Raw genomic sequence first — 21,878 nt, forward strand, 5'->3', positions numbered from 1 at the left:
AGCAGCGACTCCGAGGCGCTGCAGGAGCGCCGGCTCCGCTCGCAGGCGCCGGCAGTGTTGGGAAGCCGGTCCCGGGCGGCTGCGGGGCAGCGCAGGCCAAAAGCGGCAGCGGCGGCAGCCTCGTGGCAGCGGCGGCTCCGGGCAGACACGGCCCCGCTCCAGCGCTGCCGCCTCAGCGGCGCTCAGGGGACGGCGCGGCGGCTCCGGGGGCAGGGCCGGGGACTCCCTCTCGGGGCAGCCCCGGGCACCAAAGAGGACCAGGGCCCGCCGTGTTCTCAGCTCGCTTCTCTGCAGTTCTCACGGCATCTGAGCACAGCAGGGGATGGGGAAATTGAGCTCAACCGCAACAGGAGCTCCTGGAACCGAGTGGCCATTGGGACACTGCAGGGCCTCCTGGAATCCAGGGGCCGGTGGGACACTGGGGAGCCTCTTGGAGCCAAGGGAACACTGGGATGTTTTGGAACACTGTGGAATCAAGGAGCCATTGTGACACTGCAGGGCCTGAAGGAACCAAAGGAATCCTGGGACATAATGGAAACTCATGAAATCATCAAGACCATTGTGACACTCCAGAATCTCATCGAACCAAGGAGCTGTTGTGACACTGAGAGGCCTCATGGAACCAAAGGAACATGGAGAGTTTTTGCAACCTCATGGAATCAAGGGGCTGTTTCTGTAGGATGCTCTGCTCTGATAATATCTAAACAATGCTCAGAGAATACAAACAATTCAAGCTCTCTGTGGTGATTTACTGCTGGTGCCAAGGTGCTGTTTTTATGTTGAATTATGCTAAACCCAAAATGCTTCATGAAACTTCAAACACACATCCTGCTTTTTGAAGCAGGATTTGACAGAGAAGCTGCTCCCTGGCCTGCAAATATGTCTGGCAGTCAAACCCTTTATAACTATAAAAGCCCCATCCAACTTTCACATGGCAGATTCTTCCCCAGACTTCCCTGAAGTGTGTGGAGCTTCTGCCATGAAGCAGGGACAGCTCTTCATGCTCACTGCCCAGGGGTTAAGTGAAAGAGAGAGAACTACTCCCTGTCGTTGTGGGGTGAGTTACCTCAATCTCTGCTTCATGACTGTTTCTTTTTGCTGGCTTTGATCCAATTGCTTTAATAGAATGACTTTGATAGAGTCCACTGTCCTATCTTACATGTGGGAGTAGTTGGGTTTTAGGAAGGATGCCAGAGGGGCATCCTGGCAAATGAAGTCCCAAAGTTCTCCCATGCACATGGGCAGTGAGATACCCCCTGGTGATTGGTCAGAGGAGTCACCTGTTGCTTTGAGGTGCATATATAAGCTGTTGTCTCATTTGAATAAAGGGATTTGGTTGCTGAACCCCCAACCAGCCGGGTCCGTATGGCCTTATTTATTTATTAAATTAATAAGCCATATCTGGCACCCAGAAATGGGGCACTCCCTGTATCAGGGATGATTAGAAACTGCCTTGAAACAAGGAGAATTACGGCAGTGTTCGCATGAGCTTGTTGTAAAGCTGAGGAGCACTTTCTGAAGAAAAAAAAAAGCCAGATGTCGCATACCGAGCTAAAAGCGGGTGAAGGACGTCGTTAAAGAAAGGACGTTGGAAACCAGTGCGAAAAGGACTGGGATGTCGTGCGGTGGGGACAGCGCTGGGAGCTCTGAGAATCTGAGTATTGTGTGCACGAGAGACCTGGCAGAGTAAGCTTTGAAAGAAAGAAAAGGCAAAGCTACAGGAGAGCCCAGGTAAGAAGCCGTCATGGGAAGTTTAAGTTTAAGGGGAATAGACATAAATGCAAAAGCTTTGAGACAATATTCAAAAAAACCCTTGCAAACCAAGCTGCTTGGGCCATTAAAATGGATAAAAACAATTATATCAGGATTCCTGCTAAGAATCCTTTGTGTGACTGCTTGGAAAAAATTTGGAGAGATAACCTGAGAGAAAGCAAAGATAGAAGATGTGGACACCTTACAAATTGCACAAAGAAACTTAAACTTGTCCATGGAGAAAAACTTTAAACCTCCTGTTCCACGTGCAAACCGACAGGACCTAACAAAGGACTTGGGCTGGGTTTTGCGCAGGCAGGAGCGAGCACGTGGCGCGGACCGTGTGGTTGTTGGGGAGAGACAGACCTTGAGTCCCCGAGACACTGCTGAGTTGCAGCCATGTGGCGGCCACGCCGTGGGTTGGGCATCACCATCTTGCCCACGGCCAGCTTGTCAAGTGTCCCAGCTTGAGGAGGCGTGCACAGAACATGTTAACCCGGTAAGCGATGAACCAACAGAGGACATCGGAGAGGGTCGGTTTTGCCATTAACAAGGTATGGAGATTTTGCCATTAGCAGTTTACCGGTAACTCGAGACTGTTCTCGCTACGTGGACACTACGTTGGCCACCTGTGGCTCTCTCAGTCTTCCACCACCTGGGTCCCAGCGACTTTTAGCAGGGTCCTGCACGGCAAGGGTCCCAGATGCACTCGGCAGTGCCGGATCATCTCACTCCATGAGGATCAGCATGGCCAAGTCAGATATGGCAACACACTTTCTGAGCCCTTTTTAATTAAGAATGGTGTGAAACAAGGCTGCGTTCTCGCTCCTACCCTATTCACAGTCTTGTTCAGCAGGATGCTCCAAAGGGCCACGGCAGGCCTCGATGATCAGGACGGTATCTACATTTGATATCGTACTGATGGAAGCCTTTTCAACCTAAGGCGACTGAAGGCCCACACCAAGACCTTAAACCATCTTGTCCGGGAGCTCCTTTATGCTGATGACGCCGCCCTTGTTGCACACGCAGAAGCAGCTCTGCAGCGTTTAACATCCTGCTTTGCAGATGCTGCTGAGCTCTTTGGGCTGGAAGTCAGCTTAAAGAAGACAGAAGTTCTCTATCAACCTTCACCTCAGGAAGTCTTCCATCATCTCCATATCACCATTGGCGAATTAGAGCTCAAATCAGTCCAACAGTTTAATTACCTAGGCAGCCTCATCTCCTCAGATGGTAAGATTGACAAAGAGATAGACAACAGGCATAGAGATGATAGGCAAAGGCATAGAGAGCTTTTGGAAAACTTTGTTTGACGAAATAAACACCTGAAGAAAAGTACAAAGATCAGTGTTTACAGAGCCATTGTGCTGTCTACTCTTTTATATGGGTCTGAACCATGGGTCATCTACTGCCACCACCTGCAACTCCTAGAACGCTTCCATCAACGCTGTCTCTGTACAATCCTAAACATCCACTGGTCAGATTATGTGACCAATACATCTGTTCTAGAACAAGCAGCAGTCACAAGCATTGAGGCCACGTTGCTGAGAACACAGCTGTGATGGGCAGGGCACGTCTCCAGGATGAAGGACCACCACCTCCCTAAGATCTTGCTTTATGGTGAACTTGCCACCAGCTGCTGCAAGAGAAGAGCCCCGAAGAGAAGATACGACTCCCTGAAACAATATCTCAGCCTTGGCCATATTGATCTTCATCACTGGTCTACTCTGGCCTCCAATAGGGAGACCTGGAGATACACCATCTATAATGCTGCTGCTTCTTTTGAGAACACACACAGAATCATTCTTGAGGAGAAAAGACAACGCAGAAAGAACCGTGTCTTGCCGAAGCCACCTAAGGAGTCTTTCTGCTGTGCCTTTTGCAACTGGACTTGTCTATCTCGCATTGGTCTCTTTAGCCACAAGGGTGCTTGTAGCAAATGTGGGTAGAGTCCTCCCCAAATCTTCGTTTGTGAAGCCCAGCCATGATGATGAACTAGTAAAAAGGGAATTAAAGGGATACAAAAAAAGGATATAAAACATTTGCTTTCTAGGTTGCTTCCTCTCAATAACCTGTGCTTACCCACACAGACAGGCCAGGGCTGCCAGGATCTGCAGCAGTTGGTCGGTGCCCGTGCTTAGCGGGCGTCCCCACAGAGCAACACAGTCTTGATGGCAGGATGAAGATCGCTCACCCCAGCAGTCCTGACACCCCATTTTATCAGCTCTACATTACACCGCGTAGGGCCAGGGCACAGTATAAGGTGATGCCTGAGTGGCAGCCAAACCCCGCCTGTTCATTACCCAACAGCAACAGTCTGCCCATGCCCTGCTGTAGGGCAAGGGGCCAGCGACCCCTGCCCACAGAATCTTCCTCTCACCATCATCTTCCTCACCCCTATGGACCTCTCCCACTGTGTTTCAAGGGTATTTGTGTCCATCTTACAGTATGGGGCCAAGCCAAGGAGGAACTCAGCTCTGATAATGGGGATATCAAGTTGACTTGCTAAAAAGCACAATGAACCTTTCAGTTAACTCGTGCCATAAAATTACATTTTACAATACTCTGGCTGGTTTCACATCCCAATATAACTTCTTTCTCACACCTCTATGCTCCATTGATCATCTAAGTCAAAAGTACCCCCTTTACACCCAGTTACTCCCAGTCACACCCAGTCACCCCCAGTATGGCTTCAGTTGCTTCCAGTCCCTCCCAGAATGATTCCAAACACTCCCTATATGGTCCCAGTCACTTCCAGTATGAACCCTGTCACTCCCAGTCTCTCCCAGTATATCCCAGGCATCCCCAGCATGCTCCTAGTCACTCCCAGCATAATCCCAGTCACTCCCAGTTGCTCCCAATAGCTTTCAGCATGATCCCAGTTGCTCACAGCCACTCTCCATCATCCCCAGGGTGGTCCTAGTTGCTCCCAGTCACCCCTGGCATAATCCCACTTGCTCCCAGTATATCCCAGTTGCCCTAGCACGATCCCAACTACTCACAGCATGTTCCTAGGCACTGCCAGTATGATCCCAGTATGAGCTCAGTCACCCTCAGTCTAGTCCCAGTTGCTCCCAATATGATCCCAGTTGTCCCTAGCATGAGCCAAGCTGCTCCCACTGTGTAGCATGTGACCCTTGTATAACAAGGAATAAGTGATGCTCCTCGTGCGGTGGTGAGACAAAGAGCTTTTATTCGAACTCGCGCGCCCTTTTATCCTTACAGATCATGTGACTTTCTTAACCAACCAGTTTACTAACTCTGGGGCATGCTCCTTGGGCTCTGTACCTGGGCACTTCCTCTGTGCCACCTTTGGCCCGCCCCTACACATCCCCTCTTTTAATTATATTAAGAAGTCACAAAAACAGTATGAACAAAAATGCAAACAACAATGCAAACAACAATTTTAACAATCAAAACATTATAAAACTACTAAGCTTCGCAGTGATCCGGCACATTGCTTGCTCAGTTGCTTAACTCTAATGTAAACCTTTTAAAACCTTCTTATATTCCTATAGGGTAGTGCAACTTGGATAATTACTTTATTAACTTGGGGCTTATCTTAACTGTCTATAAACTTATAACTTTTTAATCTGAGGGTTTTTATAACTGGGGATTTCAAACTTTATTTAAGAACAGGGTAATCTTAGCAAACTACAATTTCTCAAAAGCGACCTGTGGCTGAGGTAGTGTTATTTGTGAGGTGTTTGGTTTTTATTATTTGACCAATCACACAACCATTTTCATTCACACACTCATATCATACATCGGTGGCCACCGCACTGAACACACACATGAACACACACACACACTCCAGAGACTGCTTTTCACCACGTTGGTCCTTTCTTAATGTAAACTTGAAAACATAACATAACTCTTTTCCAAACTTCTGCGTTGCTCTGGTTCCTGTTGCTGTGGTCACATATTTGAATAGGGTTTTACACACCTGGAAGAAACTTGCTTGAGTTCTTTTCTATAACTTTTAGGCATAGCTTTCTCTCCATGTCACAAACCTAGGTATCTCATCCATCGTCCTGAAATCAAATCTTACTATGATTAGTAACTTTGGAGAAACAAACGCCTGAGGTGCGTGCTGCTTTTCAGACCTGCTTCTTTCAGCACTGTCACAACTCAAAAATTGATAACATACATAGCTTTTTCCAGATGTTCTTACAGGTTACACCAGTTCTCCCCCCTTTTGTTTAAACTTAGCACGTTTTTCAATATGTGTTTTTACTGTTTTATGGATCAGTGTGAAATGCTTGACATGAGAATTTTCCTATTTCATAGGAAGTTAACAGCTTATTATAAATGTTAATCCATTTTAGAGTACCAAAGGTTTGCTAAGCAACTAACTCATGTGTTTTACACCTTTGTGTTTTGTCTAGTGAATGTAGTGGCAGTTATGTTTTGTGAATGTATATCTATTTGCATGTACAATTTCAATATGTCCAATTCAAAAAAATGTATATCTCTGATCGCCAAGCCTTATTTGCTATTAACTCTCTAGGGTGGTTTCCTGACAGTGTGGCATACTTTGATGATGTAGCTTTATTGATTGTTATTTGAATGGTCTCTTAGAGAACCTGTATTCTGATGGAGAATGAATGAAGCAATTGCTTGCTTTAAAACTCTGGGTATAGTGTTAAACATTGCTGCTTTAGCAGCTTTTCAGTTTCTGTCAGTCATTGGCTGTGGCAGGTCAGGATGTGATTTTGCGTGCATTTGTATACAAATCATACTTTTTGTAACTCACAGGAACCAATCAGAACGCATTTCAAAAAACAGGTAAGGGTTAACAATATCTCAAGGAAATTAACTTTCAAAACAGATTATCAACTTCATAGCATAATAAGCACAATTATAACATCAAAGGATTGTTTTAAAATTTTCCCAAGGTAATGACAATCAGTCCAGAACTATACAGAAGCTTAGTTCATGGCTTGTAGTTTTCTCACTGTTCCGTGGCAGGATTTATTTAAGTCTATTGCAGCATATTGTGTTTTCCTAGATGCATATGTGAAGGCCCTGAGGCCTTTCATTGGTTCAGTATTGCATCTGGTGTGGCCTTTAAAGGTAAACTGTTGAATTCTACCACAATCTGTGCTTAAGGAGATGGATTAAAATATTACCACCAAAACTTGTCAGGGCATCTTGAAATCCAGCGTCCTCAGCTGTCATCCTATCCAAATTGTCCTTTCAAGGCTGGAATGTTGGTAAAGGCAGGATTTCTTCTGTCCAGATCCTCAGTCGTGCTCTGCCCTAAATGACAAGCTTACAAACTCAATAGCAACTTACACAGATTTAGGTGGTGGGGTATGACTGAAAGAGCTGTTTTAGAACCAACAGCGGGCTTTTCTCAGTTTGATCTCACTGAAACAAAACTGCAATGCTTCATACCTGCTGGAAACAAAAACTAGGCAGATTTGCTTTTCAGGATCTCCCCTGTTTTGTTTGCTCTTTGTTACCTTGGTATAATTCTCTAACATTTGGTTTACCTCTGTAGTTAGCAATTTGTCAGACTTTAAGTTGGAGTTCTCCCTTAGCAACACAAAGAGAGGTTGTAGGTCCCCTCTGTTTATGGCTAAAACCGGTTTTAAGCAACTGGTAGCCTTCTGAGGTTTCTGCAACTCGTGTAAATACAAATGTTTTTTACCTCGAGCTGCGTCACTTGTGTAGAACTTTTTTGCTGTGTTGTCTTTTCCATGGCAAGTCCAGAATTGTGGTCGTTGGATCCTTCCTGAAACAAACTGAAGATCTGCACCTTGGGCAGTTTTGGTTAAAACAGCAGGAACAATTAGCAGTTCATTTCTCGTGGCATTGGTTATTACTGTGTCTTCTGCATAATGATGTATTATGGTTGTCTGATACTTCATTGAGGTATTTTGCATCTCCTGAGGAGGTACAGCCCAGCAGTGAGTTTGAATAGTTTGTGCACTGCTTAAAACCATGATGGGAAAGAGGGGTTTCTGGGCATCCTCAGGGTGACAGAGAATGGTAAAAGAACATTTTTTTGAATCAGTTACCACTTGTGACAAATTTGCTAGAAACCCTTTAAATAGAGGCAGTCCAATCTGCAAGGCTTCTGCATGTGTTTTGACTGCGTGTTCCGCTGTTAGCATCTGTAATGTTTTCCACCTGTCACTCTTCTTTGGGGTACAGGGTACATGGTTATTTTGGGGACTGGTTATTGGTGTGTGGCTTGCCTTAAGTAGTTTTCTCTTTTGCACATGAACAGTAGTGCTAAAAAAGAGTACAGCTAGCAATGCTATTACAAGCAATACAATACTTGTAGCACATCTTTTGTTTTGCGTATGGCACCCTTGGTACAACTGAGTCATTTCTCTGCTGCTAGGGTGTTTATGGAATGTTGCAATTAGGGGTTTCCAGGGACAATTCTCCTGATAGTGATTCACTTCTCCACAACTAAAACAACTAGTTGTGTGTCTGACTTCCTTGTGTATTCTTATCTGGGCATCTAAAGCTGCAGCTAGAGAGGCAGGTAGCTGCTTCTCAGAGTTAGCCTTTTGATAGGGTTGCACTAGCTCAGTAAAGTCACAGTTCTCCCTTGCAGGAGAGCTCTGCAAGGCTTTTGCATTTTCTCTTTCAAAAGCCAATTGCTTGTACAGCATCTCTCTGGCTTCATTGTATTCAATTTGCTTATTTAAAGTCGACTGTAGCTGGTCCAAACATCTTAAATTCAACTCAGTATAACTTTGTAACTCTCCACTGTTGGACAGATAATCATTTTGATCTGCAGTGATAATGTTTTCCATAGCCTTTAGGGCTTGCCTGGCTATCTCTTTATGGTATTTTGATTGTGAATCTAAATTATAATTTGCTTTTCCGCCTGATTGATGTGCCGTGGTGTCTGCCTGTAGGTATTTCTTATGAATAGAACAATTTTTCTGGAAATCAGCTAACCAGACTGTATATTGGGTGTCACTGAGAACTAGTTTTATCAGTTCTTTCCAGTCAGATGTAGTGAGTGGGTAGGTGTAACTCAATGCCTCCAAATATTTAAAAATATTGGTTAAGGACAGACCAGAACCACTTACCAATTGCCTCAGGATTTCTGCGGCCTCATACAAGGTTTGACTCTGAGGGGGCTGGCTTAGGCTCATATCGCCTGGGCAAGCCTGAATAATATTCAGGTTTTCCTTTCGTATTGCCTCGTCCAGACATTGCTCCCACATGTTAGCTGAAATTTTCCCCTGTGCTCTATTGATCCCTCCCGTTGGAACTATGTTTGGCTCTTTCTCCCCCTCCTTCTCCCCTTCCTTCTCTCCCTCCCTCCATTCGTCCCATTCCTCCCATCCCTCCCCCCTTTTGGTTTCGGCAAAACCGGTTCCTTGTGGGGGGATGGTGGTCAGTGCAGGTGGCGAGTGGGGGGCGGGGCTGGGCTCTCGGCCGGAAAAGAAAGGTTGGAGTACAGTTTGTGTGGGGGAGGAAAATGGCTGCGGCCATGGCTGGCCACGCGGTCGCGGTGCATTTGCAGCGAAAGGGAATGAATACATTAAGTTACTCTCCCCATCACTGTAACAGGACTGCCTTGTGTGGACCCGGGGGTCAGAAGTTCGCATGGCAGTGTCTGTCTCTTCCCAGCGACTCGTTTTGCGTGGCTCACGTGTCTCCCGGTATGATCCCTGAGTTTGTGTTATCATGTTGTGCTGTGCTTGCTTTCAGCAGTGTGTGCGGGGGGGGTGTAGTGTGGCTGTTTTGTCTTTCTCTGTGTGCCTCGTGCAGGCAGAGTTTATCAGAGTAAAGCTGCTTTATGTTGCAAAGTTTAGCAAAACCCTAGAGTCTGAGTTTTGTTTCAATGTATCAGAGGTTTCTATGGAAACAGGTGTCTTATGTTACCTTATTTCGAGCGGCTGGGAGCACACGTTTTGAGTCCCTTTTGTAGCAGTTTGGGCTATCTGCAGTCCTTTTTTGCGGCTTTGGGAGGTCCGGGCTGTGTCTGCTGCGGCGAGGGGGGTGCTGCTCCGGTGGCGTGGGCGGTTCTGCGCACGGCTGGAGGCGGCTGCAGCTCGGGGCAGGTCCCGGCGCGGGGGCAGGCTCGGCAGATGCTGGTTCGGCGATGGCAGGCCGTGGGGTTCCGGCGCTGGTGGCTGGTGTCCCGGCGCAGGCTGCAAACTGCGGGCTCGGGACAGCGGCGGCGGCGGCGGCGGCGGCGGGGGGGCCAGGACCCGCGCGGGCGGCTCCGGCGGCGTGCTCGGGGCCGCGCGGTCCTAGCGCCGGCCGGGGGCGAAAAGCGGCGAAAAGCGGCGGAAAGTTCTTTTGGGGTTTCCGCGGTTTCTGAAAGGTTTTTCCTCAACTTGAAGGGTCTACACTATCGTCACTAACAGGCAGGGGTCCGCAGGAGTTGGCCAAGTCTCCTCCGGTGCGCAAGACGCGCAGGGGCGGCCAGCACACGTGCTTGGCTCGGCCGCTTCTTGGGTACTTTCAAACTACGGGTTTAGTAGTTGCTAGGCAACAGGCACTAGGTGCCGGGCCGGCGGTGCAGCGGCACGGAGTTCTGCGCTTTCCGCTAGGCAGAAAGGCAATGCGGGGGTCGCGCGGTGGGGCTGGGATGGTACGGGCGGCAGCGAAAGCTTCTCGCACGTGATCCAGCAGCAGTCGGTAGCGGAATACCGCTTTTACCAAACGACCGACACTTAGGGAATCAACAGGCTTTTCCCTGACGATCTTAAGGTGCTCCGCAGCTCGGGGCTCCGAGCTGCAGCCACGTCTCGCCCAGGGATCAGTCTTAGACGTGCGGGTTCGCTCCAGACAGACTCACCGCCTTTGATGTTGCATGGACCCTCTCCGCACTCTCCGGCTGCCTGCTCTGACCTCTCGGCTTCTTCCTTAACTCTTTCTTCTCTTCTTCCGTGCACTACCTAATCTTTTTTGAGCTCGCTAACTAACTATCCGTCTCTTAGATGCCACTAAGACCACGGGGTTTACTGACGTCAAAGTTTTTTGCGGTAAAGACTCCCATCTCCGAAAAATCGAGACGATCCCGGAGTCACCGGCTAATCTCCTGATTCAGGATGAAATATCTCGCTTAATATAAGCTAAAATTGTCCCGTTCGAGCGCCATATGTAGCATGTGACCCTTGTATAACAAGGAATAAGTGATGCTCCTCGTGCGGTGGTGAGACAAAGAGCTTTTATTCGAACTCGCGCGCCCTTTTATCCTTACAGATCATGTGACTTTCTTAACCAACCAGTTTACTAACTCTGGGGCATGCTCCTTGGGCTCTGTACCTGGCACATCCTCTGTGCCACCTTTGGCCCGCCCCTACACCACTGTGATCCCAGTATGAGCCCAGTCACCCTCAGTCTAATCCCAGTTGCTCCCAATATGATCCCAGTTGTCCCCAGCATGGTCCCAGCTGCTCCCAGTTGCCCCTTGCATTGATGCATTCACTCCCAATATGATCCTGCTCTGATCCCAGTTGCCCCCAGCATGGTCCCAGTTGCTCCCAGTTGCCCCTAGCGTAGATCCAGTCAATCCAAGTATGATCCCAGTCTTCCCCCAGCATGGTCCCAGTCAATCCCAGTTACCCCATTGTAGATCCAGTCACTCACAGTTGCTCCCACTTCCCCCCAGCATGGTCCCAGTTCCCCCCAGCATGGTCCCAGTTGCTCCCACAGTGGTCCCAGTCCCCCCCACTATGGTTACAGACACTCCCAGTAGATCCCACTTAGAGTCCTCAGCACACTTGTAGTGTGTGACTCATTCCCAGTCACTCTCAGTTACCCCCGTGAGGTTCCAGGTTCCACCATTATGATCCCAGTCCCTCCCAGTATATTCCAGTTGCCTCCAGCACGCTCCCAGTAGCCCTCAATGTGTTCCCAGTTGCTCCCAGTATGATCCCTGTTGCCTCAGTTCTGGTCCTGCTGGGTCCTGCTCCTGGTCCCAGTGTATCCCGGTATCCCAGTCCACCGCAGTCCATCCCATCCCGTCCCAATCCATCCCAGTCCCTTCCCGGCAGCCGCCGCTGTTTCCCGGATCCTGCCCCCGCCCCAACCCAGAGCTGCCGCCGGACGCCGCCCCCCCCATCCCGGTGTCCACCCTCTTTGCTCTCCCCACAGAGCTCCTGACCCACCTCCTGCTCCTCCCAGGGAGGGCTTTTGGGAGCCCCCCATTTCCTGGACCCTGGGACCCCCTTGAGTCCCCATTCCTGGGCACTGAGACGCCCCTGCATCTCCTTCCCCAGCTCCAGGACCCCCCTGCACCCCCTTATCCGTCTCCGGGACCTCCTGCAACCCCTTTCCCGACCATCCCACCTCTCCCAGCCCCTCCCGTTCCTTGACCCTGGGACTTCTCTGAACCCCCATTCCTGGACACTGGGATACCCCTGCACCCACTTCCCTGAAAAAACCGTGAGTGGGAATGGGAAAGGGGTTCTCCAGCCCCTCTGGGATTTATGATCACCCCGAGGAAAGGGAGAGGAGAAAGACAGAGAAGGAGATTCGGGATCAGGGGTCGGAGTCCCAGCGCCCAGCCCTGCTCCGCCGGGGGTGGGGACCCGCACACGCAGCCCAAACTGGAGCTTTTCCCCCTCGGTGTCTCCCAAGGAACGGCCCAGGAGCTGCTCTGGGAGGAGTTCGGGCGGGACACGCCTGAGCCGTCCCTGGGAAGCTCTGGAACGCAGTATCCAGGAGGGATGAGGAGGGTCTGCGGGGGGCAGTGGGGGCTGCGCGGGGAGGGCACTGGCACAGGGAGATCCCCCCCGCCCCCGCGGGATCCGCAGATCCCGGCGCTTCCCCCGCTTTGGCCCCAAACCAGCGGGTTTAAGGCCGAGTTTAAGCGCAGGGCCCGGGAGTTCAGCTCAGCCCGGCCCGGAGGCCTCACAGTACATGGCCGAGGAGGGTCGAAGGGGGCCGAGGAGGGTCCAGGGGGTGCCCGGAGGGGTCCCAAAGGGGATCCGGGAGAATTCCCAGGAACTCCCGCCCCCCCCCCCCCGCGCTCCCTCGATCGCTTCCGCCTCCCTAACTGCGCGACCAGGATCTGCTCGGCGACCGGTGACGTCATGAGCACATCGTGCTGCCATTGGCGGTCAGGAAATAGCGGCGCCAATCGCGGGGCCGGAGGCGGCTCTGTGGGCGGGGCCAGCGGGGCAGCGCCATGGCTCCGGCGCTGGGTCTGGGGGCGCTGCTGGGGGTCCTGGGGCTCCTGAGGACCCCGGCGGGGGCGGCGGAGGGTAAGTGGGGCCCTCGGAACCGGGAACTCCTGGACCGCCACTTCCGGGCACGGGAGCCCCCCTGAACCCTCATTCCTGGGCACTGGGTCCCCCTTGAATCCCCTTATCCAGCACCGAGACCACCTGAAACCCCCGTTCCTTGCGCAGGGACCGCCCTGCACCCCCTCATTCGGCACCGGGACCCCCCTGCACCCCTTTTCCCGGCCATCCCACCTCTGCCAGGTACCTCTTTTCCTTGAGCTTGAGACCCCCTGGATCCCCATTCCCTCCTTTCCCAGCCCCCAGCCCTTCTTTTCCACAGCACCGCGGACCTCCAGGACCCCCATTCCTGGCCATGCTGGGTTTCCCACCCCATGACCCCCCTTTCCTCGACACTGGGAGCAGCAGGACCTCCCTTTCCTTGGCAGAGGGACCCCCTGGACCACCCATCCCCCCTCTCCGAGCCCCTGCCTCCCCTTTCCTTAACTCTGAGACCCCTTGAAATCCCCCTTCCCCAGCACCAGCGCCCCCCTGGGCCCCCCTATCCTGCACCAATATTGACCTGCACCTCTTTTCCCAGCCATCCCATCTCTTCTAGACACCTTTTGCTTGACCCTAAGACCCCCTGATTCCCATTCCTGCCTTCCGCAGCCCCCCATTTCTTCTACACCAAAGAGCCCCAGGACCCCCATTCCCGGCCATCCTGGGTCTCCCCATCCCATGACCCCCCTTTCCTCGATACTGGGATGACCTGGCCCCCCATTCCTGCCTTTCCCAGCTCTCAGACCCCACTTTCCTCAACACTGGGGACCACTGTACCCCCCTTTCCTGGGCACAGGACCCCCCCGAATCTCCATCCTGCCTCTCCCAGTGCCCTCACCCCCTTTCCTTGACCCTGGGACCCCCCAGACCTCCATTCCTGGGCATGGGGACCCTCCTGCACCCTCTTATTCAGCACCCAGATCCCCCTGAACCCCTTATCTGGGACTGGGACCCTCTCTATGCTCCTGTTGGGCACTGGGACCCCCCTGCATCTGCTTTCCTGGGCGCGGGGACCCTCCTACACCCCCTTATGTAGCAGCAAGACCCCCCTGAACCTCTGTTCCTGTGCACTGGGGCCCCTCTACTTCCCCTTATCCTGCACCAGTACCCCCCTGCATCCCTTTCCTGGCCATCCAGCCTCTCCCAGACTCCAAACACCTCCTTTTCCTTCACCCTGGGACCCCCTGGAGCCCCATTCCTGCCTTTTCCAGCCCCAAGCCCCCTTTTTCCGGAATGCAGGGGACCCCTGTGACCCCCAGTTCCCTGCCATACTGGGTTTCCCCACCTCATGATCCCTTTTTCCCCAGCACTGGGGCCCCCCTTTCCTGGGCACAGGGACCCCCTGAAGCCCCCTATCCCACCTCTGCTCATCCCTGCATCCCTCTTTCCTTGACCCTGGGACCCCCAAGCCCCTTTCTGGCTCTCCCAGCTCTCCCAGTTCTCCCTTTCCTTTACCCGTGAGCCCCCCCAGCCCCCCAGTCTCTCACCTTGGGCCTCCCCAGCCCCCCCAAATGTCCGTGTCCCCCCAGTTCTCCACTCCCTGCGTTACCTGCGAGTGGTGGTGTCGGAGCCCGGCCCGGGGCTCCCCCGATATGTGGCCGTGGCGTTTGTGGATGGGATCCCCATCAGCCGCTACGACAGCGAGCGGGGCCGGGTGGAGCCACAGACTCTGTGGATGGCGGCTGGAGCTGAGCCGGGATATTGGGATACGGAGACCCGGATCAACCAGATGTACCAGCACAAGGACCCCGCCCACCTGGAGATGCTGCAGATCCGGTACAACCAGAGTGGGGGTGAGTGGGGGGAGCCGGGGAGGGGGAATCTGTGAGACTGGGATGTGGATCTGTGGGGCTGGGATGTGGATCTGTGGGCCTGGGGGGGATCTGTGGCACTCCAAGGGACTGGGACGGGATCTGTGGATCTTCATCAGACTATGGGACTCTGTAGGGCTGCAATGGGGCCCTGTGGGGCTGGGACACACTTCCATGGGTCTCTGTGGGTCCGATTCCACCCCCCAGGTCTCCACACATTGCAGCGGGATTCCGGCTGTGAGCTCCTGTCCGACGGGAGCGTCCGTGGATCCCATCGGGAAGGCTACGACGGACGGGATTTCCTTTCCTTTGAGTTGGGATCCAGGAGATTCGTGGCAGCCGATGGCGCTGCCCAGATCACCAAGAGGCTCTGGGAATCTGATGAGATGAAGATGGAGAGGTTGACAAATTACCTGGAGCACATCTGCCTGGAAGTGCTTCAGAAACACGTCCGGTATGGGCAGGAGGCGCTGGAGCAAAAAGGTGGGGGCAGAATTCCCATGGGAATGGGGTACTAGAGAATGTGGGATTTGGGAAGGTGGAATTTGAGAACAGAGGAATTCCCATGGGAATTCTGTTTATGCATGTCACCCTCATCCTATTCCCATGGGAATTCTGTGGGTGGATCTCATTGCTGTCCCATTCCCTTGGGAATTCCATGGATAGATCCCACCATTATCCCATTCCAGAGCCCCCTGACGTCCATGTGTCTGGGAAAGAGGAACACGGGATCCTGACGTTGTCCTGCCACGCGTACGGATTCTACCCCGGGATCATCGGGATCAACTGGCTGAAGGGGGATGAAATCCGGGATCAGGAGACAGAGTGGGGCGGGATCGTTCCCAACAGCGACGGCACCTTCCACAGCTGGGCCAGGATCGAGGCGCTGCCGGGGGAGCGGGAGCAGTACCGGTGCCGGGTGGAGCACGCCGGAATGCCGGAGCCCGGGATCTTCGCCTGGGGTGAGGCTGGGAACGGGGAATGTGGGAATTGGGAAATGAGGAATTTGGGGATGTGGAGCAGTGGGATGGGGGTTCCAGTTTCCCCTCCCCCTCCTCATCATCCCGCACTTCCCAGAGCCGGAATCCAGATGGAATTCCACCCCGGTGCTGGTCTCTGCATCCGTCATCGCTACCATCGTCATCATTGGCCTCATCGGAGTCTGTGTCTGGAAGCTCCGATCTGGTAACTCATGGGATGGGGATTGGGAAGGGGCACGGATCTGCCTGGCAGCATTCCTGGAATCCTGTGCCCGGGTCCTGATCCCACTTTATTTCCATAGGGAGGAGGGAAGAGGAAGGGGTATGATGCGGCCAACAGTGAGTACCAGCAGCGTATCTGGATCCAGATCCAGATCCTCTCCATGTGGATCCCATGATGGATCCTGGAATGGGTCCAGGTGTGTGATCCAGGCCAGCATCTCATCAATCTTCTCTTTCCACAGGAACAGACATGGGAACTGACTGCTGCCCCCCAGGTATGGAGTGGGATCCATGTGGAATTCCAGAGAGAAATTAGGGCAGGATAGATGGAGCAGGATTGGGACAGGATTCCAGATCAGGGCAGGATTCCAGAGTGGGATCAGGTGGAATTGTGGGGTGGATCAGGGCTGGATTCTGAAGCAGGATCAGCTGGGATGGATGGAGTGGGATTGGGATGGGATTTCAGAGCGAGATTGGGTGGGGTGGATGGAGCAGGATTGGGGCGGGATGGATGGAGTGGGGTCAGATGGGATGGGTGGAGCAGGATGGGGTGGGATTCTGGTGCAGTTCCTCCTCTCTGTGGGCTCTGCAGCTGGATCCATCCTGTGGGATGGGCACAGGGGCATGGTGACTCTGTGCCTCGCTCTCATCCTGGCAGGAATCGCCCCCTGAGCGATCCTCGGTTACGATTCCAGAGGTGCCAAAAATAAAAGCCATCCCTGGTGTCACTCCGGTTCTCCAGGGCTGTTTCTCTTTCATCCCCTCCAAGGGATCCCTCAGGAAAAGAACCTGTTGCAGTGGCTCCACGTGTCGTGACATGGGCTCTGACAGCGTGGAGAACTGGGGGGACACGGAGGTTGGGGGGTCTGGCAGGACACTCTGCCCAAATAAAGCCTAAAATCCAGTCAGAGAACCCAAACAACCCAAGCTGTCTGTGCTGAGCTCCCACTGGTGCCAAGGGGCTGCTTTTAGTGTTGGGTTGTGCTAAAACCAGCCTGGTTCGCCCACTGCAAACACACCCCGGGCTTTTGGAAGCAGGATTTGACTGATAAGCTGCTGGCTGGCCTGCAGAAATGGGACTGGCAATCAAACTCTTTGTAACTATGAAAGCCCAGCCCAACTTTCACGTGGCAGATTCTTCCACAGACTTTCCTGGAGTGTGCAGAGCTTGTCCCATGGAGCAGGGAGGCCTCTTCATGGTTACTCAGGGGTTAAATTGCACACGGAGTTACATCAATCCCCACTAATGTTTGTTTCTTTTTGCCAGTTTTGATACAATTTGGTACAATTGCTTTCCTAGAATTGCGTTGATACAGGGCACTATTTTATGCTGTATTATACTCTACTGGTAGGTTTGTAGCATTTATACTGTGTAGTAAATTATTCTGGTTAAGATCTTTCCTCTGTACACTTGTCTGTTCATTTGTCATAAATAATAAATAACTTTATATAAATATATCTGGTTTGCCATCATTAAAAGCTGATTCAATCACACCTCTGTCTTTCCTTAAATCCTTTGTTAACATAATCCGAGGCTGAGATTGGATCCAGCCGCCCCCAGGCTCCTCTCGGAGCAGGAGTTTAGAAAGCTAGGGAGTCCTTTCTGCACCTCGAGACTCAACAGCAGGACTTCTCTAATGAACTTTGTCTCAAAGCCTTCCACTCCCACCCACAACAATTTGGTGTAGTCAGCAGGATGGCAAATGATTTTGAGAAACAGACAAAAGGCTTAACAGAATATTTATGGAGGCACAGTCACACATTAACACTGATGATCGTTGGCCAGTGGATAACTGGTAGGAGTGGGAAAATATGCAAGAAAAATGTAGAAAATATATTTAGTGGGGTGACAAAGTGAAATCAGAAGAGATGTAATGCATAATGAAACTTTACGAGATCCACAGACCCTGAGGAGACTGGTCCCTGTGTGGGCAGAACTCCTGCATGACACGGTAAACCATGCAAGGCACACGGGCTGGGAAGATCATGCTGTGGAACACACTGAAAGGAGCTGAAAAACTGAACTGTGAGAACCTCCTGAAAGACAGGGGAGGACTGTAAAGCATAACCTACCTGAGAGAAGAGAAAAATCAAACCCCTCTATTCACTCACGAGAACAACGGAACAAACTGCAGAAAAGAAATTAGGCAAAAGCACAATTTGAACTCCATCTGACCACTTCTGTAAGGGATAATAAAAGTGCTTTTATAAATACATCAATAGCAAAAGGAGAGGCAAAGAAAACCTCCATTCTTTGTTGGACATGGGGTTTGGAGGAACATAATTACCAAAGATGAGGAAAAGGCTGAGGTACTTAACACCTTCTTGGCCTCAGTTTTCAACAGTAAGACAAGTTGTCCTCAGGACAAGTGGCCTCTGGAGCTGGTAGACAGAGACAGGAGGCTGAACAGCCCCCCTGTAATCCAGGAGGGAACAGTCAGTGACCTGCTGAGCCACTTGGATCCTCACAAGTCTATGGGACCAGAGGGGATCCACCCAAGGGTGATGAGGAGCTGGCAGAAGAGCTCGCCAAGCCGCTCTCCATCATTTCCCAACAGCCCTGGCTTACTGGGGAGGGCCCAGATGATTGGAAGTTAGGGAATGTCACACCCATCCACAAAAAGGGCTGCAAGGAGGACCTGGGAAACTCCAGGCCTGTCAGCCTGAGCTCAGTGCCTGGCAAGGTTATGGAGCAGATCATCCTCAGTGCAGTCCCACAGCACCTACAGGATGGACAAGGGATCAGACCCAGCCAGCACGGGTTTAGGAGGGGCAGGTCCTGTCTGACCAACCTGATCTCCTTTTATGATCAGGTGACCCACCTGGTGAATGAGGGGAAGGTGTGGATGTGTCTGTCTGGACTTCAGCAAAGCCTTGGACACCATCTCCCATGGCACACTCCTGGAAAAGGCTTGGCCAGGGGCACTCTGTGCTGGGTTAGGAACTGGCTGGAGGGCCGGGCCCAGAGAATGGTGGGAATGGTGCTGCATCCAGTTGGGATCCGGTCACCAGTGGTGTCCCCCAGGGATCAGTGTTGGGCCCAGTCCTGTTTAATATCTTTACTGATGATTTAGATGAGGGGATTGAGTCCATCATCAGCAAATTTGCAGCTGACACCAGTTGGGGGGTGTGTTGATGTGCTGGAAGGCAGGAGGGCCCTGCAGAGGGACCTAGCCAAGCTGGATCCATGGGCTGATTCCAATGGGATGAGGTTCAAGCAGGCCAAGGGCCGGGTCCTGCCCTTTGGCCACAAGAAGCCCCGTCAGCCCCCTGGGCTGGGGCCAGAGTGGCTGGAGAGCAGCCAGGCAGAAAGGGAGCTGGAAGTGTGGATGGACAGGAAGCTGAACAAGAGGCAGAGTGTGGCCAGGTGGCCAAGAGGGCCAGTGGATGGTGGCCTGGCTCCATAGGGCTGACATTGGGTTTGGAGACATAACAGATCTAGTAATGGTTGCAGCAGAATGTGCCATAGAAAATTTCTGTGTAACCAAGCTGCCAAGCAAAGAAACAATAAAGGAAGGAACTTGTGGTTAACAGAAGCAGCAAAGCAGGCAAAGGTGGGGTGTTACAAAGAATGACAGATTGTGACTGAGCTGGAAGGAACCCATGAGGATCGCCGAGTCCAACCCTTGGACCCTGTGACCATCCCCATCTCACACCATGAGCCTGAGAGGATCATCCAAACACTCCTTGAGCTCTGTCAGCCTTGGTGCTGTGCCCACTGCCCTGGGGAGCCTGTTCAGTGCTCAACCACCCTCTGGGGGAACAACTTCTTTCTAATATCCAACCTAAACCTCCCATGACCCAACTCCAGGCCATTCCCTCAGTCCTGTCCCTGGTCCCCCCAGAGCAGAGCTCAAGGCTTGCCCCTCCTCTGCCCCTCCCCAGGAAGTTGGAACTGCACTGAGGTCTCCCCTCAGTCTCCTCCAGCTGAACACACCAAATGCCTGGTACAGACCGTTCAGAGGCTGTAACGAGGTTCTTTTAGATGATTACTTCCAAGGCGAGATTAAGGCACAAAACTCCAAATGGTCTCAACAGACAATTAACTTTATTTGTAACAATAAGTTAAAACGGTAAAAGCGAGGGGGGGAGAAGAGGAAGAGATAAGGAAAGATAAGGAAAAGGAAAGGCTACAAAAGGAGAAAAAGGAAAGTGCAAAAAGGTTCCCACCACCAGTGAGAGAACCAGGTGTAGTCAGCTGCAGGCAGTCAGGGAAGGACCGCTGGAGAGAAGCAGGTGTTGAGCAGACTGGATCCAAGGCAAACAGGAGACGCAGGCAGGTGGGACAGGAGCAGGACGGAAGCAGGCGAGACGGAGGCAAAGCAGGACGGAGCGAGGAGCGGGGCCAGCAGCCAGCACGGGACCCTGGGGATGAGGGTGGGCTGGACAGGACCACAGCGCTGGGCACTGCCCTGGCCAGCTTGGCTCCGGGCAGACTTTTCCACGGTGTCGATTGGTGAAGCTGCTGCTATCCAGTGAAACAGGAGGCCAGGCCCAAAAGAGTTAACTGAGAAATTTGGGCCTGCTAACCAGCTATTACCATCTGTATGATCTGTACTCGTTCTGTTCTACCTACTGGACCAAAACTTAAAAGAATGGTAAAAGAATCATAGAATAGGCCTAGAGGTAATAAATTAAGATGCAGTAGGATAAGGTAGACATTTGAATAGAAGAAACAGGCTGGGAGCCAAGGCCTTCTCCAAGCTTCAGTGAGCGGGTCAAGAACAACAGAAGAGAAGGGAGGTCAAACAGAGGAAGATGAGAATTAGCCCCCAGACCCATGGGAGGAAGTTCAGATCTACCACCAAAATTGAGGGCCAAGAGAAGCACCGCCCCAAGCCCCACCTGAGCTCCACCTATACTCCACCTGTTATTAATATGTATAGATAGATGTTGTAAGCACTTGAATATGCATTTAATCATATACAAAAATTGTATAAAAACTGCTGATTTTGTGTGAAGCCTTTGAGTAAGTTTTTCCAGCAATAGCTGGCTTGCTGCCAGCGCTGTCAATAAATACCTTTGCTGCTCAAAGATCAAAAGGACTCTGGGCAGTTTATTATACGGGATTTTTCGGATTCACCAGGCAGGCTGGCTCTGCCAAGGCGGGAAAATGTAACACCTTTCTGTTGGAGACTCTCCAGGGGTTCCAGCAAGCACTCCACAATGTCCCCCTAGGTCGATGAAGGCAGCCCTGCTAAAGGCTAAAGTTGATGTCCCCCACTTTGTTCAGTCACTGGGCTCCAGGGGGGCTCCTGGTAGCCTGAAAAACTTAGTTTGGCACTTACCTCAGCTGATGGCAATAGGCCAATTACTTATTGTTCATTACACCAGTCAATGTAAAAACAAAGAAGCCAGTCAGAGATGGAACAATCTCTTACAGAGCCTCCCAAGCAGCAGCTGCAGGGCAGCAGGGACCCGACCTGAGCTGCCTTTGGAGCCCAGGAACTGCCCCCACACAGCCCCTCTCCTGCCCGAGGGACCACCAGAAGAGGGGGAGCCCAAAGACATGGACTGGAGGAATTCAACAGGCATTTTGGGGCCATTTTATGGACATTTTGCAGGGGTGGTGCATAGACTAAGAGAACAAGACCTGTGTGTTACACAAAGAAAGGGAAAGGGGTGGTGGGGGCTGAAATCGTATTGAGTCGTGTGGGGCCTGGGCATGATGGGACTAGTGTGGGATAAGGGCTGGAATGTGCTGGTTTGGGTGGGGTGGAGTTAATTTTCTTTGCAGAGGCTGGAGTGGGACTGTGTTTGGGCGTGTGCTGAACACAGGGCTGAGAATAGAGAGAAGGTTTTTAGTGCTGAGCTCACCCAGAGCCAGCACTGGGGAGGGGCTGGGGGTGTGGGGGAGGTTGGGAGGGGACACAGCCAGGACAGGTGACCCCAAATGCCCC

General features: G+C 51.9%; 2 protein-coding genes across 5 annotated transcripts in view; both read left to right on the forward strand.

The window, feature by feature from the left end:
• The window catches only part of LOC135405349 (zinc finger protein 70-like), a 431,851-nt gene that overhangs the window by 161,307 nt on the left and 248,666 nt on the right, over nucleotides 1-21,878 (forward strand). The window lies entirely within an intron of this gene.
• Nucleotides 12,828-17,472, forward strand: LOC135405372 (class I histocompatibility antigen, F10 alpha chain-like). 4 transcript variants are annotated; one of them, XM_064640059.1, is made up of 8 exons: nucleotides 12,828-12,944; nucleotides 14,495-14,758; nucleotides 14,984-15,259; nucleotides 15,466-15,738; nucleotides 15,854-15,961; nucleotides 16,059-16,095; nucleotides 16,221-16,253; nucleotides 16,637-17,472. In XM_064640059.1, exons 1-6 carry the CDS (start codon nucleotides 12,869-12,871, stop codon nucleotides 16,082-16,084), a joined length of 1,023 nt encoding a protein of 340 aa, XP_064496129.1. In that variant the 5' UTR covers nucleotides 12,828-12,868; the 3' UTR covers nucleotides 16,085-16,095; nucleotides 16,221-16,253; nucleotides 16,637-17,472. The 4 variants fall into 4 exon arrangements, with proteins under 4 accessions (XP_064496129.1, XP_064496130.1, XP_064496132.1 ...); XM_064640060.1 differs by having other exon boundaries at nucleotides 16,748-16,764; XM_064640062.1 differs by having other exon boundaries at nucleotides 16,571-16,736.

The sequence above is a fragment of the Pseudopipra pipra genome, chromosome W (assembly GCF_036250125.1).
Source record: "Pseudopipra pipra isolate bDixPip1 chromosome W, bDixPip1.hap1, whole genome shotgun sequence".
In the NCBI taxonomy this organism is placed as follows: domain Eukaryota; kingdom Metazoa; phylum Chordata; class Aves; order Passeriformes; family Pipridae; genus Pseudopipra; species Pseudopipra pipra.

Bases quoted from the DNA above. Each gene is read 5' to 3' on its own strand.
- LOC135405372 (XM_064640059.1), top strand. From the start codon at position 12,869: ATGGCTCCGGCGCTGGGTCTGGGGGCGCTGCTGGGGGTCCTGGGGCTC. The intron at 14,759-14,983 runs GTGAGTGGGGGG...TCCACCCCCCAG, and splicing joins CCGGTACAACCAGAGTGGGG to GTCTCCACACATTGCAGCGG. The intron at 15,962-16,058 runs GTAACTCATGGG...TTATTTCCATAG, and splicing joins TGTCTGGAAGCTCCGATCTG to GGAGGAGGGAAGAGGAAGGG.